Source organism: Daphnia pulicaria, chromosome 8 (assembly GCF_021234035.1).
Source record: "Daphnia pulicaria isolate SC F1-1A chromosome 8, SC_F0-13Bv2, whole genome shotgun sequence".
NCBI lineage: Eukaryota > Metazoa > Arthropoda > Branchiopoda > Diplostraca > Daphniidae > Daphnia > Daphnia pulicaria.
In genome coordinates, this window is record NC_060920.1 from 7,121,766 (window position 1) to 7,140,538 (window position 18,773).

General features: G+C 42.6%; 2 protein-coding genes across 9 annotated transcripts in view; one reads left to right on the top strand and one right to left on the bottom strand.

Annotated features, from left to right (window-relative positions):
• Window positions 1-2,178: 2,178 nt before the first annotated feature.
• On the bottom strand, window positions 2,179-5,423 carry LOC124352558 (phospholipid phosphatase 3-like). 2 transcript variants are annotated; one of them, XM_046802089.1, is made up of 7 exons: window positions 4,778-5,423; window positions 3,694-3,848; window positions 3,388-3,617; window positions 3,206-3,323; window positions 2,993-3,108; window positions 2,841-2,901; window positions 2,179-2,764 (listed from the first exon to the last, which is right to left on the bottom strand). In XM_046802089.1, exons 1-7 carry the CDS (start codon window positions 4,911-4,913, stop codon window positions 2,543-2,545), a joined length of 1,038 nt encoding a protein of 345 aa, XP_046658045.1. In that variant the 5' UTR covers window positions 4,914-5,423; the 3' UTR covers window positions 2,179-2,542. The 2 variants fall into 2 exon arrangements, with proteins under 2 accessions (XP_046658045.1, XP_046658046.1); XM_046802090.1 differs by lacking the exon at window positions 4,778-5,423 and adding an exon at window positions 3,963-4,473.
• Window positions 5,424-7,541: 2,118 nt separating this feature from the next.
• Window positions 7,542-18,773, top strand: part of LOC124310759 (tyrosine-protein phosphatase Lar-like) — a 46,203-nt gene continuing 34,971 nt past the window's right edge. For 4 of the 7 annotated variants that reach the window (XM_046774726.1, XM_046774729.1, XM_046774727.1 and 1 more), the window contains exons 1-2: window positions 14,391-15,015; window positions 17,687-17,879. The gene's annotated coding sequence lies outside the window, so the exon portion shown is untranslated. Of the gene's footprint in view, window positions 7,892-14,389; window positions 15,016-17,686; window positions 17,880-18,773 lie in introns of those variants that run through there. The other 3 variants (XM_046774725.1, XM_046774724.1, XM_046774730.1) reach the window with 3 other exon arrangements.

Below are 18,773 nucleotides of genomic sequence, written 5' to 3' on the forward strand. Positions count from 1 at the left end.
ACACTTCTCCATCCAATAAGAGTTTTCTACAGATCCTTTATATACAATTTAACAGAAGACATAACACCGATGACGTCATTCGCTTAGGCCTACATTGTTTCAAAAGTTTTTAAAATGTAATACCTTTTGAGCGCACCGATATAGGCCCTATGCCGTTGCAGGGCAGTCAAGTAAGGTGCTATGCGATTCCATCAGCAGCATGCGAGCCAATTACTTCGTGCTGTGTGTCAGTCGGAAAAGCCAACTGACGATTTAAACATTCAATAATCCTTTTAAATGTTAAAAATTATTGAAGAATATTCGAAAATTAATTACGCTTACCGGAATAATAATCATTTTGGAGCAACTAAACAATATAGATGACGAGCAACCTGAGCCCCGTTCAAATCCGGGGAACTTTGGTCTAGCGTAAATTCGAACTCTTTTGGTATTCGCATTTCTGTAGCTTAATCATCTGCCCGTATTAGATTTTACCGTGGGAAATCTGCCCAGTGACTAACTTACTTGAAGATTTCGTCATCACTACGATGCTATAGACATCTGGTGGTGATGCTGGTTGTTGCGTCATGGTCAGGGACATCACAGATTGCGTCATCACGGCGACGCTATAGACATCTGGTGGTGATTTGCATATTTGGGCATGTCTGGGCATGAATAAGCTCCTCCCCCAAAATGTTCGTGACATTATCCGTGACATTATCCGTGACAGACACAGGCTCCTCCCCCAAAAGCTTGCTGTTTTATTATATATGGATAAACAATTGTTTTAATGCAGCAAGCGACGCTGCTGCGTAACTTGCGTGGCGCATTTCGTTGCTTATAAGTTATACGAGCAACTGAGCCCCGTTCAAATCCGGGGAACTTTGGTCTAGCGTAAATTCGAACTCTTTTGTTGTTCGCTTTTCTGAAGCTTAATCATCTGCCCGTAATAGATTTTATCGTGGGAAATCTGCCCAGTGACTACCTTACTTGAAGATTTGCTATAGACATCTGGTGGCAGATGCTGGTTGTTGCGTCATCAAAGATTGCGTCATCACGGCGACGACATCTGGTGGTGATTTTTTCGGGCATGTTTGGGCATGTTCCATTTTGGGGGAGGAGCCTGTGTTGACACATTATCCGTGACAGACACAGGCTCCTCCCCCAAAAGCTTGTTCTTTTATTATATATGGATTTTTTGTTAAAGATGAATTTTTTTATTCATTTTTAATATTTTTTATTCATTTTTAATATTCAAAAATAGAATCAACAAAAATAAGTAATTAAAAACAATTGGTTTGATTTTTTTGGCGCAATTTTCAAAAATTTGCGACTAAACACCAGCCGTTTCTTCCAAGAGACTGGGAAAGCGCGAGAGTGTACCTTTCCTATTATATCGTGCACCAACAATAAATAAACTGTAAAAAATTGGGATTATCGGTTATGTTGAGCGCCGAAAATAATTCAATTCAGCGGAATGACCCAATACATGATTACAATCTCATTGGATCCAGCAGCGACCACGAAACAAGCAGACGACAAAATTTTGTAAGTGCCATCTGGCGAAAAAGAAGCACATCAGAAAGATGGCGAAAAGTTTGAAAAGTTTTCGATTTCATCAAAATAGAAATTTTTTCTAAATAGTTTATTGCCCTTTTTTACAGGGCAATGAGAATAACTTACAAAAAAAGTCAGGAGAGGATACATCACCTTATATTAAAAAGCACCAGATCCCACAAAAACAAACAATTTGATAAAGTCATAAAACAACTTTCTTTCGATTCTGCTTGTTTATCAGCTAAATAAAATTCAGAGCTGAAGGACGAACGAAAAGGTCTTCGGACTCAACTATTACACCTGTAACCAAAGAAAGTTCGGGCGATTCCGAGAAGAGATACTCAATTGATTGTATTTTCGCCGTCGTGTGATTGTTTCCATGTCCTTGAACAAGAAAGTTGCGACATCCACCGCATGATGCGGAAGAATAGATGAGAGATAAAGGTAAACACGGTAAATCGTCGCATTTTACTGATTGAATAAAATTTGTCGAAAAATTTGCAGGCTCGTTCTTTTAGTGTTTTTACTGTCCTCGGTTGAATTTTATATCCCAACATCAAGCGAAAGAAAAAAATTAGAAACCGCTGAATGCAAGACCGACCGTGCGTGACTTTAAAAAGAGCAGAACAGGGAACAGTAAAATCTTATTCCTACGTATATTCTTTCAGTATATTCACAGACCGATAACAGCGTAACGTATAGGTTTCTTTTCTTTTCGTCTGATAATCAAAGGCAATAAGATAATAATAAAAGACCCGGTGCCACTGTCACTATGCAAGGCGAAATCAAAACAAAACATACTGAAGCGGCACTTGGATGGGACGTTGCTCTATAATTACAGTCCATCGTCGAGTGAATGCATCTTTACGCGGAAAAATGGGAGAAAGTATTAATAATAACTTCGTTTGACGTAGTATTTGTGTTTTTAAAAAAATCGCACGATGAATGTCAACACAACAATTGAAACAAAACAAAAAAAAAGTGGGGCCAAGAATGAAGCTCTTCTTTAAATATTGATTTCGCTGTCTTCTGCGATAGTTGTGGCAGCCGAGGAAGTGGAGAGCAGCCGGCGAACGGAAGGTCGTTTGTTGTTTGACGAGGGATTGTTCGACTTGAGTTGGAAATCTGCACGACCGCTGCCGTCCTTGAACTGATTTGTTGAGTCATTACTGGCGGAATCAGAGTCGTCGTCGTCTCCCCATCGAATACTCCGACTCACGGCTTGAACCTTGTTCGATTCCATTTCAAATAAGAATGTAGTTTTAAAAAAAACAGGGAAATTTGCACGTTAAGTGGTCAAATACCAGCATGAAAGCGACTGACAATCCCAAGGTGCCTCCGGCCAACACGTCCCACCAGTGGTGTCTGTTGAGAGAAAAAGAATAATGGATCATGTTCCGCTCGGCGAAATAATAACACGCAGCGCGTTTTGAGTTTCGTCTAGTCATCGTCTTACCTTCGGTCGGTGATACGAGTCAGCGCGCAGAGGATTGCGAAACACGCCCACACGAGTTGAAGGCACGGCTTAAAGAAGTAGGAATGGCGCCAGTGAACGGCGCGATCTAAGTACCACTGCGAGGGTGAACGATAATAAAATAAAAGAGAGAAAATCAGGATTTTGTACGCTCGTTGGCTCAAATGTGACACGAAACGGGGATCTCGTACGCACCATCATGAAGGCGGCCACGAAAAAGGAGACGGAAGTGTGACCCGAAGGAAACGATTTCTGTGCATCCAAGATCTTACGATTGCTGTAATCCGAGGTGCAATTGAAGTCGACGATATAACTGTAGACATTCAAGACGCGGGTTATTAGAGCTAGGGCAGCCGGAAGGAAGTGATTCAAATTACCCCGAATCGCAGATTTCTTTGGTGACGTTCGGTTGGCAAGTGTCCCAAAAGTGTGGGCGCGCTTCAGAGATCAAACTCTTGGAGATCTCTGTCAATACTAGAACCGATAAATTTCCTAGAAGCACAGCCCTCCAAACCGACCACGATTTCTTCCAGGCGCTCGCCAAATAAGAGCGAACCGCTGCCTCCCGCGACTTTCTCCATTTCTTCACCAGTTCAATTGGCAGAATCTATAAATATTCAAAAATGTGTGTCATTCGACTTGTATGGTCAACGTAATGAGTTGCTGATGAAAGTGAGCCTTACAAAGAATATCGGTGCCAGCAGACTTCCAAGAAAGAGTTGCACAACCGAAACAGTGTCCCCTCTGTAGGGGAATTTGATGGTGTGGTCATCACAGTAGAATCCTGCTCCACGAGGGCGGATCAGCCCAGAGTAGGACAAGCTCAATCCTCCAATAACTGTTACAGAGCAAATGAAAAGTTCACAGTTATTATGCAACTACAAAAACAGGTATCGGCACATATGGGGAATGAATAACTTAAAAGTGTGCCAACGGTCAAAAACTTTCTTACACCACTTCCACAGCTTTGTCCCAAGCAGCACATAGGCAGACTGACTGAACCTGTTGACGTTGTACATGACCAATCCCAGCCAAGAAAAGACTAACCGAGTTAATAAGATCGAATCTAAGAGACACTCTTTTAATGATGACAAAAAGGAACAAAAAAAAAGCTAGTCTGAGACACACACACACAACTGGAGAGTGATGTCAGGGTATATTACATTGAGCTCTGGCCTTCAGCTGTCAAAACTAGAAAGCCGGACGGAGAGAGAGAGAAAAAGAGAAAGAGAAGTGAAAACTTTATATACGCGTCTCTACTCGGCAGTGACAGCGGCGCAAGTTGCCAACCAAATAAACACTCGAAGAGTAGGTTTGGAATTTGGCAAAAAAATGATTTATACAAGAACAACTTGGAAATGGCAGTGGGAAAGCACTTGGAGTTAAATAAGCGTGCTTGTTTTTTTCTTCAACACATCTCGCACACAGTCGACACAGTTCGATAAAAAAGAAAACAATTTTGACAGATAAGTTGCAAGGCAACGTTGCCGTTTTATCGGTAGAAATAATTCTCAAACTGCCGATCGAGAATTGTAAAAAATTTATGTTTGATTCGTGCGGCGCGTGAAATGAGCACTCACGAAATTGTTATCATGGCTTATAGCCGGCCAAATGTGATAAAACAATAAATAATGTGATAAAATACTTCATATGGCTTTCTCCCTTTGACCTAGTGTCCTAGTCCACCCCATAAAATGACCGAAAATGACAATTGACGGCTCGTAAAATTTGAAATTATAATTGTAAATTATAATGAATTGTATGTACCGAGAACGAGGACGATGACGTCAAGGATTCGCCCAGTGACTTTGATTGTGCAAAATTTGAGTAACCGGCCCATGGCGGTGGTCATAGGCGGGTGAATCTGAGGATGAACGGAGGTCGGCAGTGAATTTTCCGTCATGAAGGAAAAGTTGGCGACTCTCAAACAACAACAACAGTTGTACAACAACGTCACACACACTCACACACACTGAGAGCACAACAACAACACTTTTGGTAACGTGTGTGTGTGTGTGTACTCGACGAGTTTCGGTCGTAAAGTGACACACACACAAGTGTTGGAGTTTAGGAGGACCCCGGCAACACTTCCGCAAAATTTCGTTTCAAAAAAAAAAGGGAAAACCAGCAACACTAAGAAAAAAAACGACCTTCCCCAAGGTGGAAAGGGAATTTGAATAATCAGTGAAAAACCAAGCTGCGAATAATCGAGAAACAAAACGGCCAGCGCGGTTAACAACCCAAGGAAATAAAAGGAGCTAAACCATTGAGAACGATGGATGGGCCGTAACTGGGGGGAATGCCAGTCACTCCGGAGTCGGTGTGGATTCAAATTTCGTATGGGAGGGGACTAAAAACAAAAAATAAAACGCCTTTTTTTTTTAAATAACAAAAAAGAAGAGAGGGTTATTATTTAATTTTTTGGTTTTAATTTCGTCTTTTTGGGGGGGGTTTAATTTTCGAGGCGGGGCTGTTAACTGCCTGTATGCTTTGCTGCTGCTGAGACTGTGTGGCTGCTAGTTGATTGCCTTGATTTCAGCCTTCCTTTCTCTTTTTCTCTGATGTGCTGTGTGAAGTGGGCTGGGTCACGCTTTCCCTTATGCTCCCGCTTTTATTTCGTTCCTCTTTTTTAACTTTTCTCTCTCTCTCTCTCCGTTCTCTTCTTATTATTACGAAAGACGAAAATAAAAAGGAGGTACAACTAGTTGATGGTGTACGAGAGAGTTTCATCCGGTTCAAATTTTTTTTTTCTATCAGTTTATTTCTTCATTCTCGTTCCTTTCTTCTTCTTCTTTGCTCTTTCGCTCTCTGCCGGATGACGATATCGTGGCACCAGATCGACCGGAGCAGGAAATAAAAGACGACCGCACGACAGACGCGCAGCACTCCGTTGCTGCTGGCAGAATCTGTTTACACCAAAAATCTAAACAAATTTTTCCTTTTTTCTTTTCTTCTTTTTCTTCTTTGGAAAATCAAATCATTTTGAATTGCGAGGCTATTTCCAAAACAGACGCTAACCAGAAATCAGAGATTTTGATTTGAAGCCATTCGAGTGCTGGGATGCAACAGCTGATAAACTGGTCGTCGAATGATTGAAATCTTTTTTCTATTTTCTTTTCTTTTAAAACAAAATTTATTTAAAAAAAAAAGTCGATAAGAAGATATTTGAAAGAGGAAAATGTCAGAGGCCCGCAGCCATTTATGGAAATGAATTCAAAAAGAAAAATGAAAAATGAATATAAATTTTCCCCCCATTTGTTTCCCGATAGGAAAATTCCAAACAAGGCCGTGACGGACTGTGCGTCTCGACTTTGTGTCTGAGTGACGTCAAAAAGATTTATGCGGCCCAGGCACTGGACTAACTGCTGCTGCTGCTGCTACTGCTGGGTCCCATATTCTTTGACCCAAATGGAGGAAATATTACAAAACTCCCCAACCACAAAACGAGGATCTTATTTAAGAGACCCACAATTCATGTAAGGGCACGCGTGCATTGCACACACACATACACACACATCATAGGGGCCAACACATCATTTGCTTGATCCGCTTAAGCATTCCGAAACACAGTGGCAGCAGCCAGGATATTGCGCTTGGGGTTTTCTTTTTTCTATACGGGACTCACGAAATTCCGCCCACTTCCTTTTTTATTTGGCGGCCGCGAAATCGAAGATGATGACGTCACATCAACATCAGAATTGTTTTTTTTTTCTTATATATTCCCCAATCCGGAATGGACCTTTGATCTTCTTTGACCATCGACGGGGCAAGAAAAAAAGGAAAATGTTCACGTGCCGGGAATTCCTTGTTCTTTTGGTATTTTTTTGATTTGATGCTGCGCGGGAAAAAGAAAAGAAGAAAAAGTCTCTTGATGACTTGACATTGGCGTCCGTCTTTCCATCCGGAAGAAAAAAAAAAAGAGCCATCACGCGGGTATATGGAGAGACGTATATATATATATATATAAATACAAAAGATCCCAATATGAAAAGCCGGAGGGTAGAAAAAAAAATAAAATGTTTGAACGAAAATGAGAATCTCACGCAAGTCGTCTGAATGGCGATCATTGTGTGCGCCTGGCCCCTGGATATGTGTGGGTGGGTAGGGTCTACCCCCGCATCGTCATTGTCTGGGAAACAATAGGGCGACTCCATATACCATACGACCAGATTCAAATTTCGCGCTCTCAATCGGAAACGAATTTCCTCACAGCACAAAAGGTGTCGAGCCCCATTTCTTTTTTTTCTTCCCTCTCTCAGAATCCAGAAGGTCACCACAAACAAAAAGAAATAAAAGACCAATCAAAATCTAATCACCCAAAAATAAAAAAATGACTCCCGCGTGAGCGCTGCGCTGCACAACCGATCGATGAATGGGCGTTGCTCTTTTTATATAGCCACCCCGGCCAGTGGAATCGTCTCACATATCGGGTGCGGTGACTTATGGTATCCGCACGCGTCTTCATCTTTGCGATAGAGTCGAGACATCCGCACGTTGGTGGGGGACGACGAGGTTTTCTTCCGCCGGCAGCAGCTCAGAACGAAGAAATATCTGCGACGACGACGATATTCATATCGCTGTGCTCTGCTTGCGCTGCCGAGTTGATTGATGTAACAGAGCGCGTCTACTAATCAACTCGCGTCGCTCCTTTTTTTGGCTTGTCTTTTGTGTCTGCTGTGCTGGGCGTCTGCGAGTTATACGCGGTGCGGATTAGATGTCAACAGTGCGGATGACATCGTTATTCTATCGCCATCCAAGCTGCGGGTGGATAGACAATTAGACATTGCTGAAATCTCATCAAGTCCAATCTAAAAGCCACGCCCTTCTATCTTCTACTTCTACTCAGACTGACGTCTAATTGGAATTACTTGACATAATCAGGTGAGTGAATACCTCTCTCCTTATATCCTGATTGCCGAGAGTAGTATGTATTATAGAGTGCTGGCCAATGCGCTGGCCATGCCAGCAACGGGTGAAATTCATGTCAAACGAATAACGGACGGACGTCGGATTGTGCTTCTACTTTCTCGCATTACAAACGTGCAAAATCAAAGCCGGGCTGGCATCGATCGACGTCGCCGCCGACACCACTCAACATCTCATGCGATAATGAACAAAAAAGGAGGGAAATACAAATCCGCCGCAGTATATAAAGGGGGAAACAAGGCACTCTAGCAAATTAGACAGATAGTATAACGCAAAACTTGGCTATTTCTTTTTCCCCCCATCCTCGGCTCATATCCTCTGAAGCTTTATTGCATTAGCTCGAGTCTTATCTATTACGTCGGAATATCATTTAAAACAAAATAAATGCTGCTGCTGCTGCGAGGCCCTCGGATATATTTATGGCGGCTAAATGACTCGACTAGATCGTCTAGCGCGCGCGCGCGTTATTAACTGCCGCAGAAATGTGTAGCGCATCCCATGATGGAGTATACTACTATATATAAAAGTATATAAATTTACCGGGAAATCAGAGTGGGAGAAAAAAGTATAAAGTTACAGCTGGTAGCTGCCTGATAAGGCGAAATTTTCTCGCTCCGCCGCCTGATTTATAGACACACAACAACAGCAACAACACGACTATATATACGGCACGAGCTGGTAGAATCAGAAAGAATAAGACAGAATATAACCGAAGAGAGAACTCTATCACTTTTGTGCTCCAAGTGCAGCGAGCTGTGTTCCGTTTACATTTGATTGCCATTGCCTATATAGATTTCGATACACAAAAGACTCGACGCTGATTGGCCGTTAGTCAAGCGAATCGATGCGGATTCGACGAAATTTCAATCCTCCACCAGAAAATAGAAAATCGCTTGGCGAAACATTTCACGGAAATGCGGAATTTTGATTTTATTATTGGATGCGCTGGAGAGAAAAGAACGAAGGTTCTGGGAATCGATTGAATTATTCTTTTTCCAATAGACTGAAATCGTCATGTGGGTGGCAACTCTGAATATCCCCAAAAGGGAAGGAATATAAAAATATGAAAGAATATGGGCCGTGTTGGTTTACATGGAGTAAATATTACATGCACCTTACGTGGGAGAGAATAAAGAAGAAAGAGACGATATGTGGGTTGTCAAAATTCCTCAAATGTCAACCGCCCCTGCTGCTGATCTTTGGTTGTGTGCTGCATCAGGTGGAAAGAGGAGAGCTGTAAATAAATCTCGGTCGTGACGTCATCATCATCTCGACATTCATCGATATTTCATTTCCCTGCATGCGCTCACGTAGACAGCACGCACACACACACACAAAAGCCCAGCAGTGAAGATACTATTATATGATAGAGATATTGGATATGTCTTCTAACGTATATGTTGGAGAACTCTTCTTCTTCTTCTAGCAACAGCAGAATATATAAAGAAGAATCTTTACAAGATTCAGCCAGCAGCCATTTTGTGTGTGTCTAGGATAACATGGGGGTCTTATTTTCTGATTTCCTCCCAGTCAAGATTTTCCATATACTAGATTTCGCTTTTAGACGATGAGATTGACTGTTATGTGTATAGCTAGCTATAATATGATCAACTCTAAAATATTTAAACTCCGCCGAGTTTGAACTTGCGAATATTGGACCAACCTCTGCGATGATTGAATTTCAATTTTGGGATGACGCAGGTTACATTAGTTAGCTGCTGCTCTGGCGTTATTCTAGTATGTGTGTAGTGTAGTCGAAAGTTAGTTTTGCCACTGTGTGATGCTCTATACATACACATCTACAGGCAATTTCGACATAATGAAGTTATAAGCTCCTTTGGCTCTCCTGTTGTTTCGCCAGCGGCAGTGATTGTCCATTTTCGCCGTAGAGAATAAGAGAGAGAGAGGAGCTTCTCCGAAATGATATGAGATGTTCTTTTGTTTATTTTCCTATTAATTACATGTGAGACACAGCCGAGGCAAGCTAGACTATACCACTGTGAGCTGCACAAACTCATTAGTTGTTTTTCTCCTTAATTGTAATACTCTGCGCTTCTTCTTCTTCTACTTCTTCTTGTGTGGTGACGAGCAAATCTCCGTGAATATAAGCCGCACTCTATTCTGGTTGATGGCTGGATTATAAAATCTTTTATCATCAAGTTATTTATAACAAGTCGCCAAAAAAACAACAAACAACAAAATGATGAAGTTGAATCACGGAAAAGAACAAAGTCTAAATGTAACTTGTTTCTTTGTTTTGGAGGGGTAGTGGTGGTGATGGTTTAATGCGAGCAACATTTACATAACGTAAAATATGCGACATCCGGCCGCCGCTCGTGTCAGTTTGAATAAGATGAATCACCGCCCGTCGTCGTCTACTAGCTGCTGCGGTTGAACAGCTCTACACACATTCTCGTGTATATGTACACTAGTACATGTGTGCCATCAAACGGAATAACATTCTAGTGTTAACTCTACAGACATTTCATTATTTCAAGACTGTCTGTTATAATAATAAATGGACGGGGTGTACTTTATCTCATCAACAATTGAAGGAAACGTATATACAAACACAGCAGCGGACAAAATGAAGTGAATTTATTTATTGACACGGAATTCCATTTTTGACGTATACACACAACACACAACAGGACAACTAATCACAATCATTATACCAGCCAGTCCTGAGTACATCATATAAGCAATAATACAAATAAATGATGATGAATAACTGTTTGCCTATGCTGTATATACTGTATACCTATATAGGAGATACACACGTGAAAAAGGTATTTCCAAGTATATCTAATATTCATATGTGCGGGAATCAATCAAAACCGAAAATGCCGGTCGTGATGGATATCCGCCAGGCGCTGCTGGAGGGCGGGATTTATACCTTGTAACCAAACAGGAGAAGTTGAATAAGGGCGGAATATCAAAAAGAAAGAAAGAAAGAAAGAAAAAAAAGGAGAGATCAAATCTATCAAAAGAGCGCGAGCTTCAACTTGTGTGTGACTCGGAACGTGACAGAAATCACGCAAAGGCTCCCCCCCCCCCTCTTTTCTCAATATAATAATAATATGATACAATAATATTGACTCTATATCTTGTATGTTCTTTTACGGGTGATGATATCTCTTTCGATATGATCCTATATATTGCGTAACAGCCAAAGAATAAGAAAGAAAAAGAAATACAAGAATTCGATAACGACGTGCATTGTCGAAGGAAGAAAAAGGAGTGGGAATCACCCGCGGGATCACATTTACGACATTGTGTATCGCCATGTTGTTGCTGTTGTTGCGATATAGTATAGATCGTCAATCAAACTTTCGGCCAGGCTCTATGCGTATATAGTAGTACCAAGTCCATATCAAGCTGGAAAAAGAAATGGCCGCCTTCAAACTGTGTGTGTAATTCGCTTTTGGTGGAATTCCACGACAACGCAAAACGATTTCCCCCGGTCAAAATGAAAAAAAAAAAAAAGGTAAACGGACGAATATACAAAAAAAAGAAAAGGGGGGCCCGAATATCATCAGTTTGCGTGTTTATCTCGTCTGTGTGCATTTCAAAAGCTGTGCAAGGCAGGAGAATGCGATTCTCCATTTCCCCTTTGATTCGCCAGCCCTTTGGTGCGCATGGTAGACGTAGTATAACAATAATGCACATTTCGCCATGTGTAATATAACACAGTAGACCGCTACTGGCTGCTGCTGCTGGATCCAGTGTGCTAGTATAGTAGTATATCTATTTGGGCTGTTTTTCTTTGCCATCGGAAATCAATGCCCAGCCGACAAAACCTTAAAGGCAGAGAGTTGTGGCCGGTCACTGAAACACACATCTTCTTGCGCTAGCTAGCTGTGTATAGTTTCGCCTTAGACTTTATTTTGTTTTTTCTCCTTTTTTCCCGCTCGGATAACCAGCCGAGAGCAACTATTATTATACACAGCCGAGTGTGTGTGTGTGTATATATTTCTCCAACGAAAATTGTGTCTGAATAGGAGCGAGAGCGCAGTCGGGGTGTGTATTAAATTGCAATAAAACGCGTTGCGCGGGGTCGGAGAGAGAGAAAAGTTGTGACATGATTGCGTCAACTTATATGGAATAAGAACTAAGAAGAAATATAGAGAAGAAGAAAAGACCCTGCTGTGCTGTAATAACATGGGCGGCACTATATACGACGACGGCGGCCGTTGGGTAGAATTTAACTCGTCCATCTATCGATCCCCTCCAACGACGACGACGATGCGGATATGTGTGTGTGTGCATGTCAAAGGGACGACGTTAGCTCCATTACTGCATGTGTATAGTACTAGCTATAGTATATAACGGACGTGGGAAATGATTCAGGTGTTGTGTGCGTATTCATATTCCACTCATCGTTAGTTTAGACTTTGGACACAAAAGAAAAATGTTTAAATTCCTTAGAAAAGTAAAAGGAGATGATGGAATCGTGTAGTAAAACCTCCGGCGACCCTGGTTATTATATATAGGCCTATTTCAGTCAACTTTTTTTCGTCGTCAAATATCTTATAACTGAGACGACAAAAGAGTGTACACGGAGAACTGCCAGGATACTACATACTACTACTACGTACTGCGCTATATAAAAGGAAAAGATGAAGAACCCGCAGTGTACCAACAAAAGAGGAGATTTGAAAAATAACAATATGGTGACCAGCAAGAGATATTATAAGGTGGATCAAAAAATAGAAACTTATTCAAATCGTTGTGTGGTTCTACTGCACGCATGTACGACCAGCAACTTGTTTTATGTGCAGCAGAGAGAAAAAAAAACAACTTTGGTCGCGTAGAGCTATAAATATATCCGTCCAATTATTGTTATTGTTATATTCCACTGGAAAATCCCCTCTTCTTATGAATTTAAAAAATAGAATTTAAAAAGGGGAAAAAAAAACACGTCGCGGGTATAGACGGGAGCCATCCAGCAACGGTCTATGACACACAATACGACCCGACCGCAGACCCTGGGCTTTTGTGCTTGATATGAAGCCTCATATCAATTAGCTCATTGCTATTGATGTACCCTGGAGAGCAGCAGCAGGCACTTGTATGGGGTTTGACGTCAAACCCATCACTTTTGGCCTTGTGCACTCTAGATCTCTCTTAACTGCAATTACACTTGGACTTTGGACTAGAGAGAGCTAGCTATACTGGATTGGCTTTCGTTTTTCTCTCTATTCCCCATCGAAGCGGACGTGGGATTGAACTGTTGGCTGCTGGTCGTCGTCCGAAAGTGGTGAGAAGATCAGAGCTCCTTTTCTGTATCGTTGATAACAACAGTTGGACGTGAGAGCTCTAAATAAATGTCGAGGAATCATCGTCAATCAATTTGATAATAATCGGATGATCAGTTAGCGACGCCATCTGATGACGACATTTATTCGGGCCCATCTCGGACGTAACCGACGGGCTGGAACGAGTCCAATCGGCGCGAGATCATTGACAATGGCCAGCGGGTCTCGTCTTGTGGATAGTTAATGGAATGACACGGGCCCACGCCTGATGACCTCCACCATCTTCTCTCTCTCTCTGGCGTATATAGGGCCGGCCATTGGCAGCGACTGCAGCAGCACCTGTCAGAGAGATAAAACGGGGTGGCCGGCAACACAAAAGCGACAACGATGTATAGCACTACACGTCACAAAGTGGCCGAAAGTGGCTGCATTCCAACAACAACAGAGCAACAACAGCAACAACAACAAACAAAGCGGCCAGACTGAAACATGGACAAGGAAATGGACGAGGCTCAGCTGTCATCGTCGAGTCGTGATGAATCCGAGATTGGATTATCCGGCGGCAGCTCCTGCTGCCTATAGCTGGGCCTGTTTGGGTGTGTATAACTGACGTCCTATACGATACTGCGTTGTATAATCGGCTTTTGATTCGGGAGAGCCGGGCCAATCGTGTCACTGCCGAGTAGACATGTTTCCCAGTGTGTTGTTGTGGTCGGTCGCAATGTCGCCTGGATCAATGACACCTCGAGACTCGGCAGCTCCTACGACCCGTGCCGCTTCCTATCACGTCACGACCGACGGCTTCATCATGAATATTTCATCGGGTTTCATGCCCCCCCCCCCCATCCTTCCCGTGATGTCGGAGCATTGGCTCGCGGGGGCTCAGCAGCGACTCTGTCAGCCCCATCAACAATTCATTCATTCTCAACAACTCCAATCGATTCTTCTTTCTTTTCTTCTTTTTATTGTCGGAAATATGATCGCGCTAGATCTTGTCCCTCGCGGCTGATTTGTCTTTCGACGTGCAACATTTTTAGTTCTCGCTCTGTGCGAAAAAAAAAAAACAAAAGAGAAAAAAACCCCGTCCCGCCGGCCGAAAATTTGAATTTCCGACGACGGTTGGATTTGTCAATGATCTGGCAACGCGGCATTAGGCTCCGCCCACCCCTCCGCCAGTTGTTTGCCAGCGCCCACTGCGCCAGTGGCGCCCCCCGTGTCAGACTTTGACTTTAGTTAGTAGAGGCAGCCCTATGGTAGTAGCAGCAGCAGCAGTTACAGCCCCAGCTTTTTTTTTCTTATTTCAGAGAGTCGTGAAACAAGAACTGAAGAACAAGTTCCACCAAAGTTTTGTGTGGTGCCCACACACCAGTCAGTCGTCAGTTTGGACCATGTTTCCTCTTGGCATCTGCTCACCAAGTTCCTAGTACTACCAATGCCGATGTTGAATCGGTTCGACGTTTAGTGAATTTGTTTCCGGCCCACAGCTATGAAACGTCTCGTGTGAAAACAATCGAGAGCTAAAGTCTGGCTGCCCCCCTCACTAGTGATTGATTGGCCTGCAACGCCACAACACACACAAGACAGACGAAAAATAACCTAAAACCTAAAACTTAAAAGAAAAACTTTTTGGTGCTGCTGAATTTTGTGTTTCAGTGTGCTGCAGCTTGTGTTGTGTTTGCATTTCAAAGTGTTTGTTCATCACATCACTGACGCCAGTTTTTTCGTTTTCGAACCTTTCGTTTTGTTTTTTTGGATCGACCATTGGAATTTTACACACACACACTCGTTTAAACATTGACCGAAAATCCCCAGAAAAAAAAGGTAAAATTGTTCATCCCCCCTTCCCCTACCGTGTGCAATGGCGGCGTCTGAAATCTTATTGGGGGTTTTTCTTTTCCCCACAAGAAAAAATTCTCTTTTTCTCGACTGCACCCCGTTACCCTTAAAACAAAAAAGATATTATATTTATTTTCCCAAAGAGAAGAGAAAAAAGAAAAAGGAAAAAAAAGAATATGAAAAATGGATGAGATAACGCCCTGGAGCATCGATTTTCTTTTTTTTCTCTCCATGTTGTTGTTGTTTCGAGATCGATGTAAAAGAAAAAAACAAGTTTACATTTTTTTTTCTCTCTCTCTAGTCCAACGACATTTATCGCTCACTTGTTTCTTCTTTTTGTTTTTGTGATTTGGCGATCGTTTTGTTGTCGTCGTGGCCAGTTAGCCGGAGATGTTGTTGCAGCTGCAACAACAAGAAAGTCACACAAGTTGGCAAAAGGTCTAAATAAAATGTCTGGTTGGGAAAAACTTTTGTTTTCCAACTCGTTGCTTTTCATTAGATGCCCTAGGAAAAAAAAGAAAAAGAAAAACTTTTTAGATTCAATCGCATTTTTATTATTACTTTTATTTCTTTTCTTGCCGGTCGTACGACGTGACCCTCACGTCCGGTCTCTTGTTTACTTTTTTTGTTTTTCACGCCGGCAAACGAACGCCCGATGCTCCCGTGTGTCGGTAACAGAAGAAGAAGGAAAAGAAAAAAGGGTCGTAACTCTAAACGCTTTTTTAGATTTGTTGTTTTCCTCTCAACCGGAGAAGGAAATCGCCAGAAAACGTCTCCTATTTTTCATTCTCTCCATTTTGTTGCCGTTTAGTTTTGACGTCATCCTCCCCCCCCCCCCCATTCAAGAAAAACATCTTTGCAAGACACCTTCTCAATCTAAAAATAAATAAATATAATTTGTTATTCTTTATTTCGTTTCCTAATCTTGCTCTGGTTACAGGTACCCCCTTTATTTGTAGACTAAAGGAGTTTGTTATTTTTACCTTTGAGGGGGGGGGGGTGGCGAATTTCTTGTCAATTTTCTGATTGTCGAAACACATTTTACTTGTCAAGTCGCCACGAGTTTTTGATGGAGAAAAACGAAGAAACTTGATCTGTTCACCGTTGAGAAAAAAAGAGTTGGTCCTCCTCCCTCGGTCCTAACTCGGTTTCAGTTTTCTTCGAGTCAAAAGGAGAGATGGTGAATAGGTATTTTCCTTTTTATCCAAATGAAAATTTTTTTCCCTTTGAATATTTAAACAGAAAATGTTTCTCTCGTCGGGAGAGATACGCCCTCGTGGTTCACTTTTACAGCTTCTCAGGGGCTCTTTAATGATAAGAGATGGAACACACACACCAACAAAAAAATCCTTTTTTACTTTCTTCTGAAGTTAACAAACACGTGTTTTTCCTACCCTGGCTGGCGCCAACTGTGTCCAGCTGCCTCTTTTCTGATAATTTCCCCAGTCGGTAGAGAATAGACGGGAGGGGGGTTCTCCCCTTCTCCATCAAACCGATCGATCCCTTTCAAGTCTTGCCCGTCTCTCCTCTCTCTCTTTCTTTTATAGAGTCAATCGATGGCGCATTTGTTCAGGCGCTGGGCGTCAAAGTGCGTCTAAAAAAGAGAACAGGCAAAGGGGGGACCGTTCCCTCTCTCTGTCTATTGATCTGTTTCGCCCCAATGTTTCGATCCAGTCCAGTCACCCGTGTAAAAAGAAGAAGAAGAAGTTGAGAGGCACCCACAACCTAGTAAAAGAATTCGGATCGATTTTTTTTTCCTTTTTTTTCTGATTCCCGCCGACTAGTCGTCGTCGGCGTAGTATTTGACTCGTTACTTATTACGTATTACATGGATCACTGTGTCTATTATCGTTGTCAAATAAGTGACGTCGCGCACAGTCGACTAGTGGGGGAAAAGATGTTGGTGCAGCTGTGCAGCCTTAGACTTTTTCTGCTTTTTCAATCACCTTCTTACTTCTTTTCTCGACGCCGTCAAAGGGCCGAACGCTTGAAATTGCTCCGACGTCAATCTCGTGTCGGCTTCAGGGCCGGGCTTCTTCATTTACTTTTTTTCTTTGCTGGGCGCCCAGACGCGCACGCCGGCCAAAAAGGAATAGGATGGATGGTGGGGGGTTTCCCCCCTTTTATTTTCTCGTTTCGTTGGCAACTTCATTTTGTTTCCTCCGATTTTGTGACTTGTTTACAAGGACCTGAAAGGACTGGTTGGAGGACGACCCGCCAGCTGGTTAACGTTTCCATTCGCTCCGTCACTTTGCGGGCCCCGTTTTCTAATAAGAATACGGGATCGATGGGATGCCCGTCTCGAATTTCCCCTTTTGTCTATTCGGTCGCTTCTTCCGAACTTCCGTTTTGGGCTGAATCCAAGAAATTCGATGAATGTCGTCGTCGGGCCGCCGAGGAGAATTGAGTCTATAGGTGCCGTACCATGCCTTTGGGATATTTGTCAACCTTTTTGGGGTTCGGGTGATTTATGACGTGATGGGGGTCTATCTAAGAAAGAAAACGATGGGACCCCCATCTTCATGTGTATTTTCCGTTGGTGGCGGGTTGCTGGAGACGTTCATAGACTCTCTTTTTTTTTTTGCTTTGCAAGTTGTTGTGTGTTTCCTCCCAATATTTAAACATCTTTTTTTTTCCCTCTATATTGTTTGTTTAGGTGTTTCCTTTCTTCTCTTTGGACTCGCTGGGTGGTGGTGGTGTGGCCCGCTCCTCCTGGATGGGAGTTCTTCCGAGAAGATTGCAGCCACGACGACCGACTCCGGAGAAGACGAAAGAATTTCGTTTTTCTTTATCATCCGCCTCCCGTTTCAACCAGAATCCTTCTTCTGCTGCTTCTTCTTCTTTGAGAGGTATATAGAAACAAAACCAGAAACGCTCCGTCATTCCGGCACGACGATCTCGAGTCCATTTCCATAGATACAAAAGACACACATCTAAGCTGCTGCCAGCTGTATCTATAATATTCATAGGCATACAGACATGTAGTGTGTGTGTCTCTCTCTCTCTCTGTATGTGTATGTGGAGAGAGAGAAAGAGAGGGCTAGCCCCCTAAAGGGCTGCTAGACAGTCGCACAGCATCTTTTGTATCTATGGAAATTTTCTTTTTCTATTTGTGAGTTTCAATTTTTCCTTTTTTCGAAATTGTTAACAAGAGAGCAGACGAGAAAGAAAAAAAAAGAGTATCATCCGTTGCAACTGTTTGGTGGGAGGGTGGGCCCTTAGAACTAACGATTCCACGTAGCATACATTCACGGCAATAAGAATAACAAGAAGATGGTGGTTCTCTGGCGTCAGGATCGATAATCAAAATAACTCTACACGGCGTTATTGCAGCTCACGACGAGCAGCAGCAATAACAAAGTCAATAAGTCAAACTAGAATCAATCGGCTAGTAGTTTTAGTAGACGATTTTCATCTTTTTAAAAAAAATTTGAAATGCCGAGAGACTATTTTGACGTGACGGACGGATCTATACGGGAAAATGGTTGTTTGGGTGTGTGTGTGTGTGTAAAGGCTAGACGTTTTGGGGGTCGCCATGGGGGTGGAGCTGGAAAAACGCACGACTGTCGAGAGAGATGTAATAGATGGATGCAAGTTTTTCCCTGGTTGGTGAGGCAGGAGGGGTTGGGGGAATTGAAGAGGGGAGAGAGACACAAGAGTTTTTCTTTTTTTCTTTTTACGACCCTCAAAACTCGAGCCGAGAGAGAACAAGGGGGGATTATATATGCCGACCAACGTGCCTG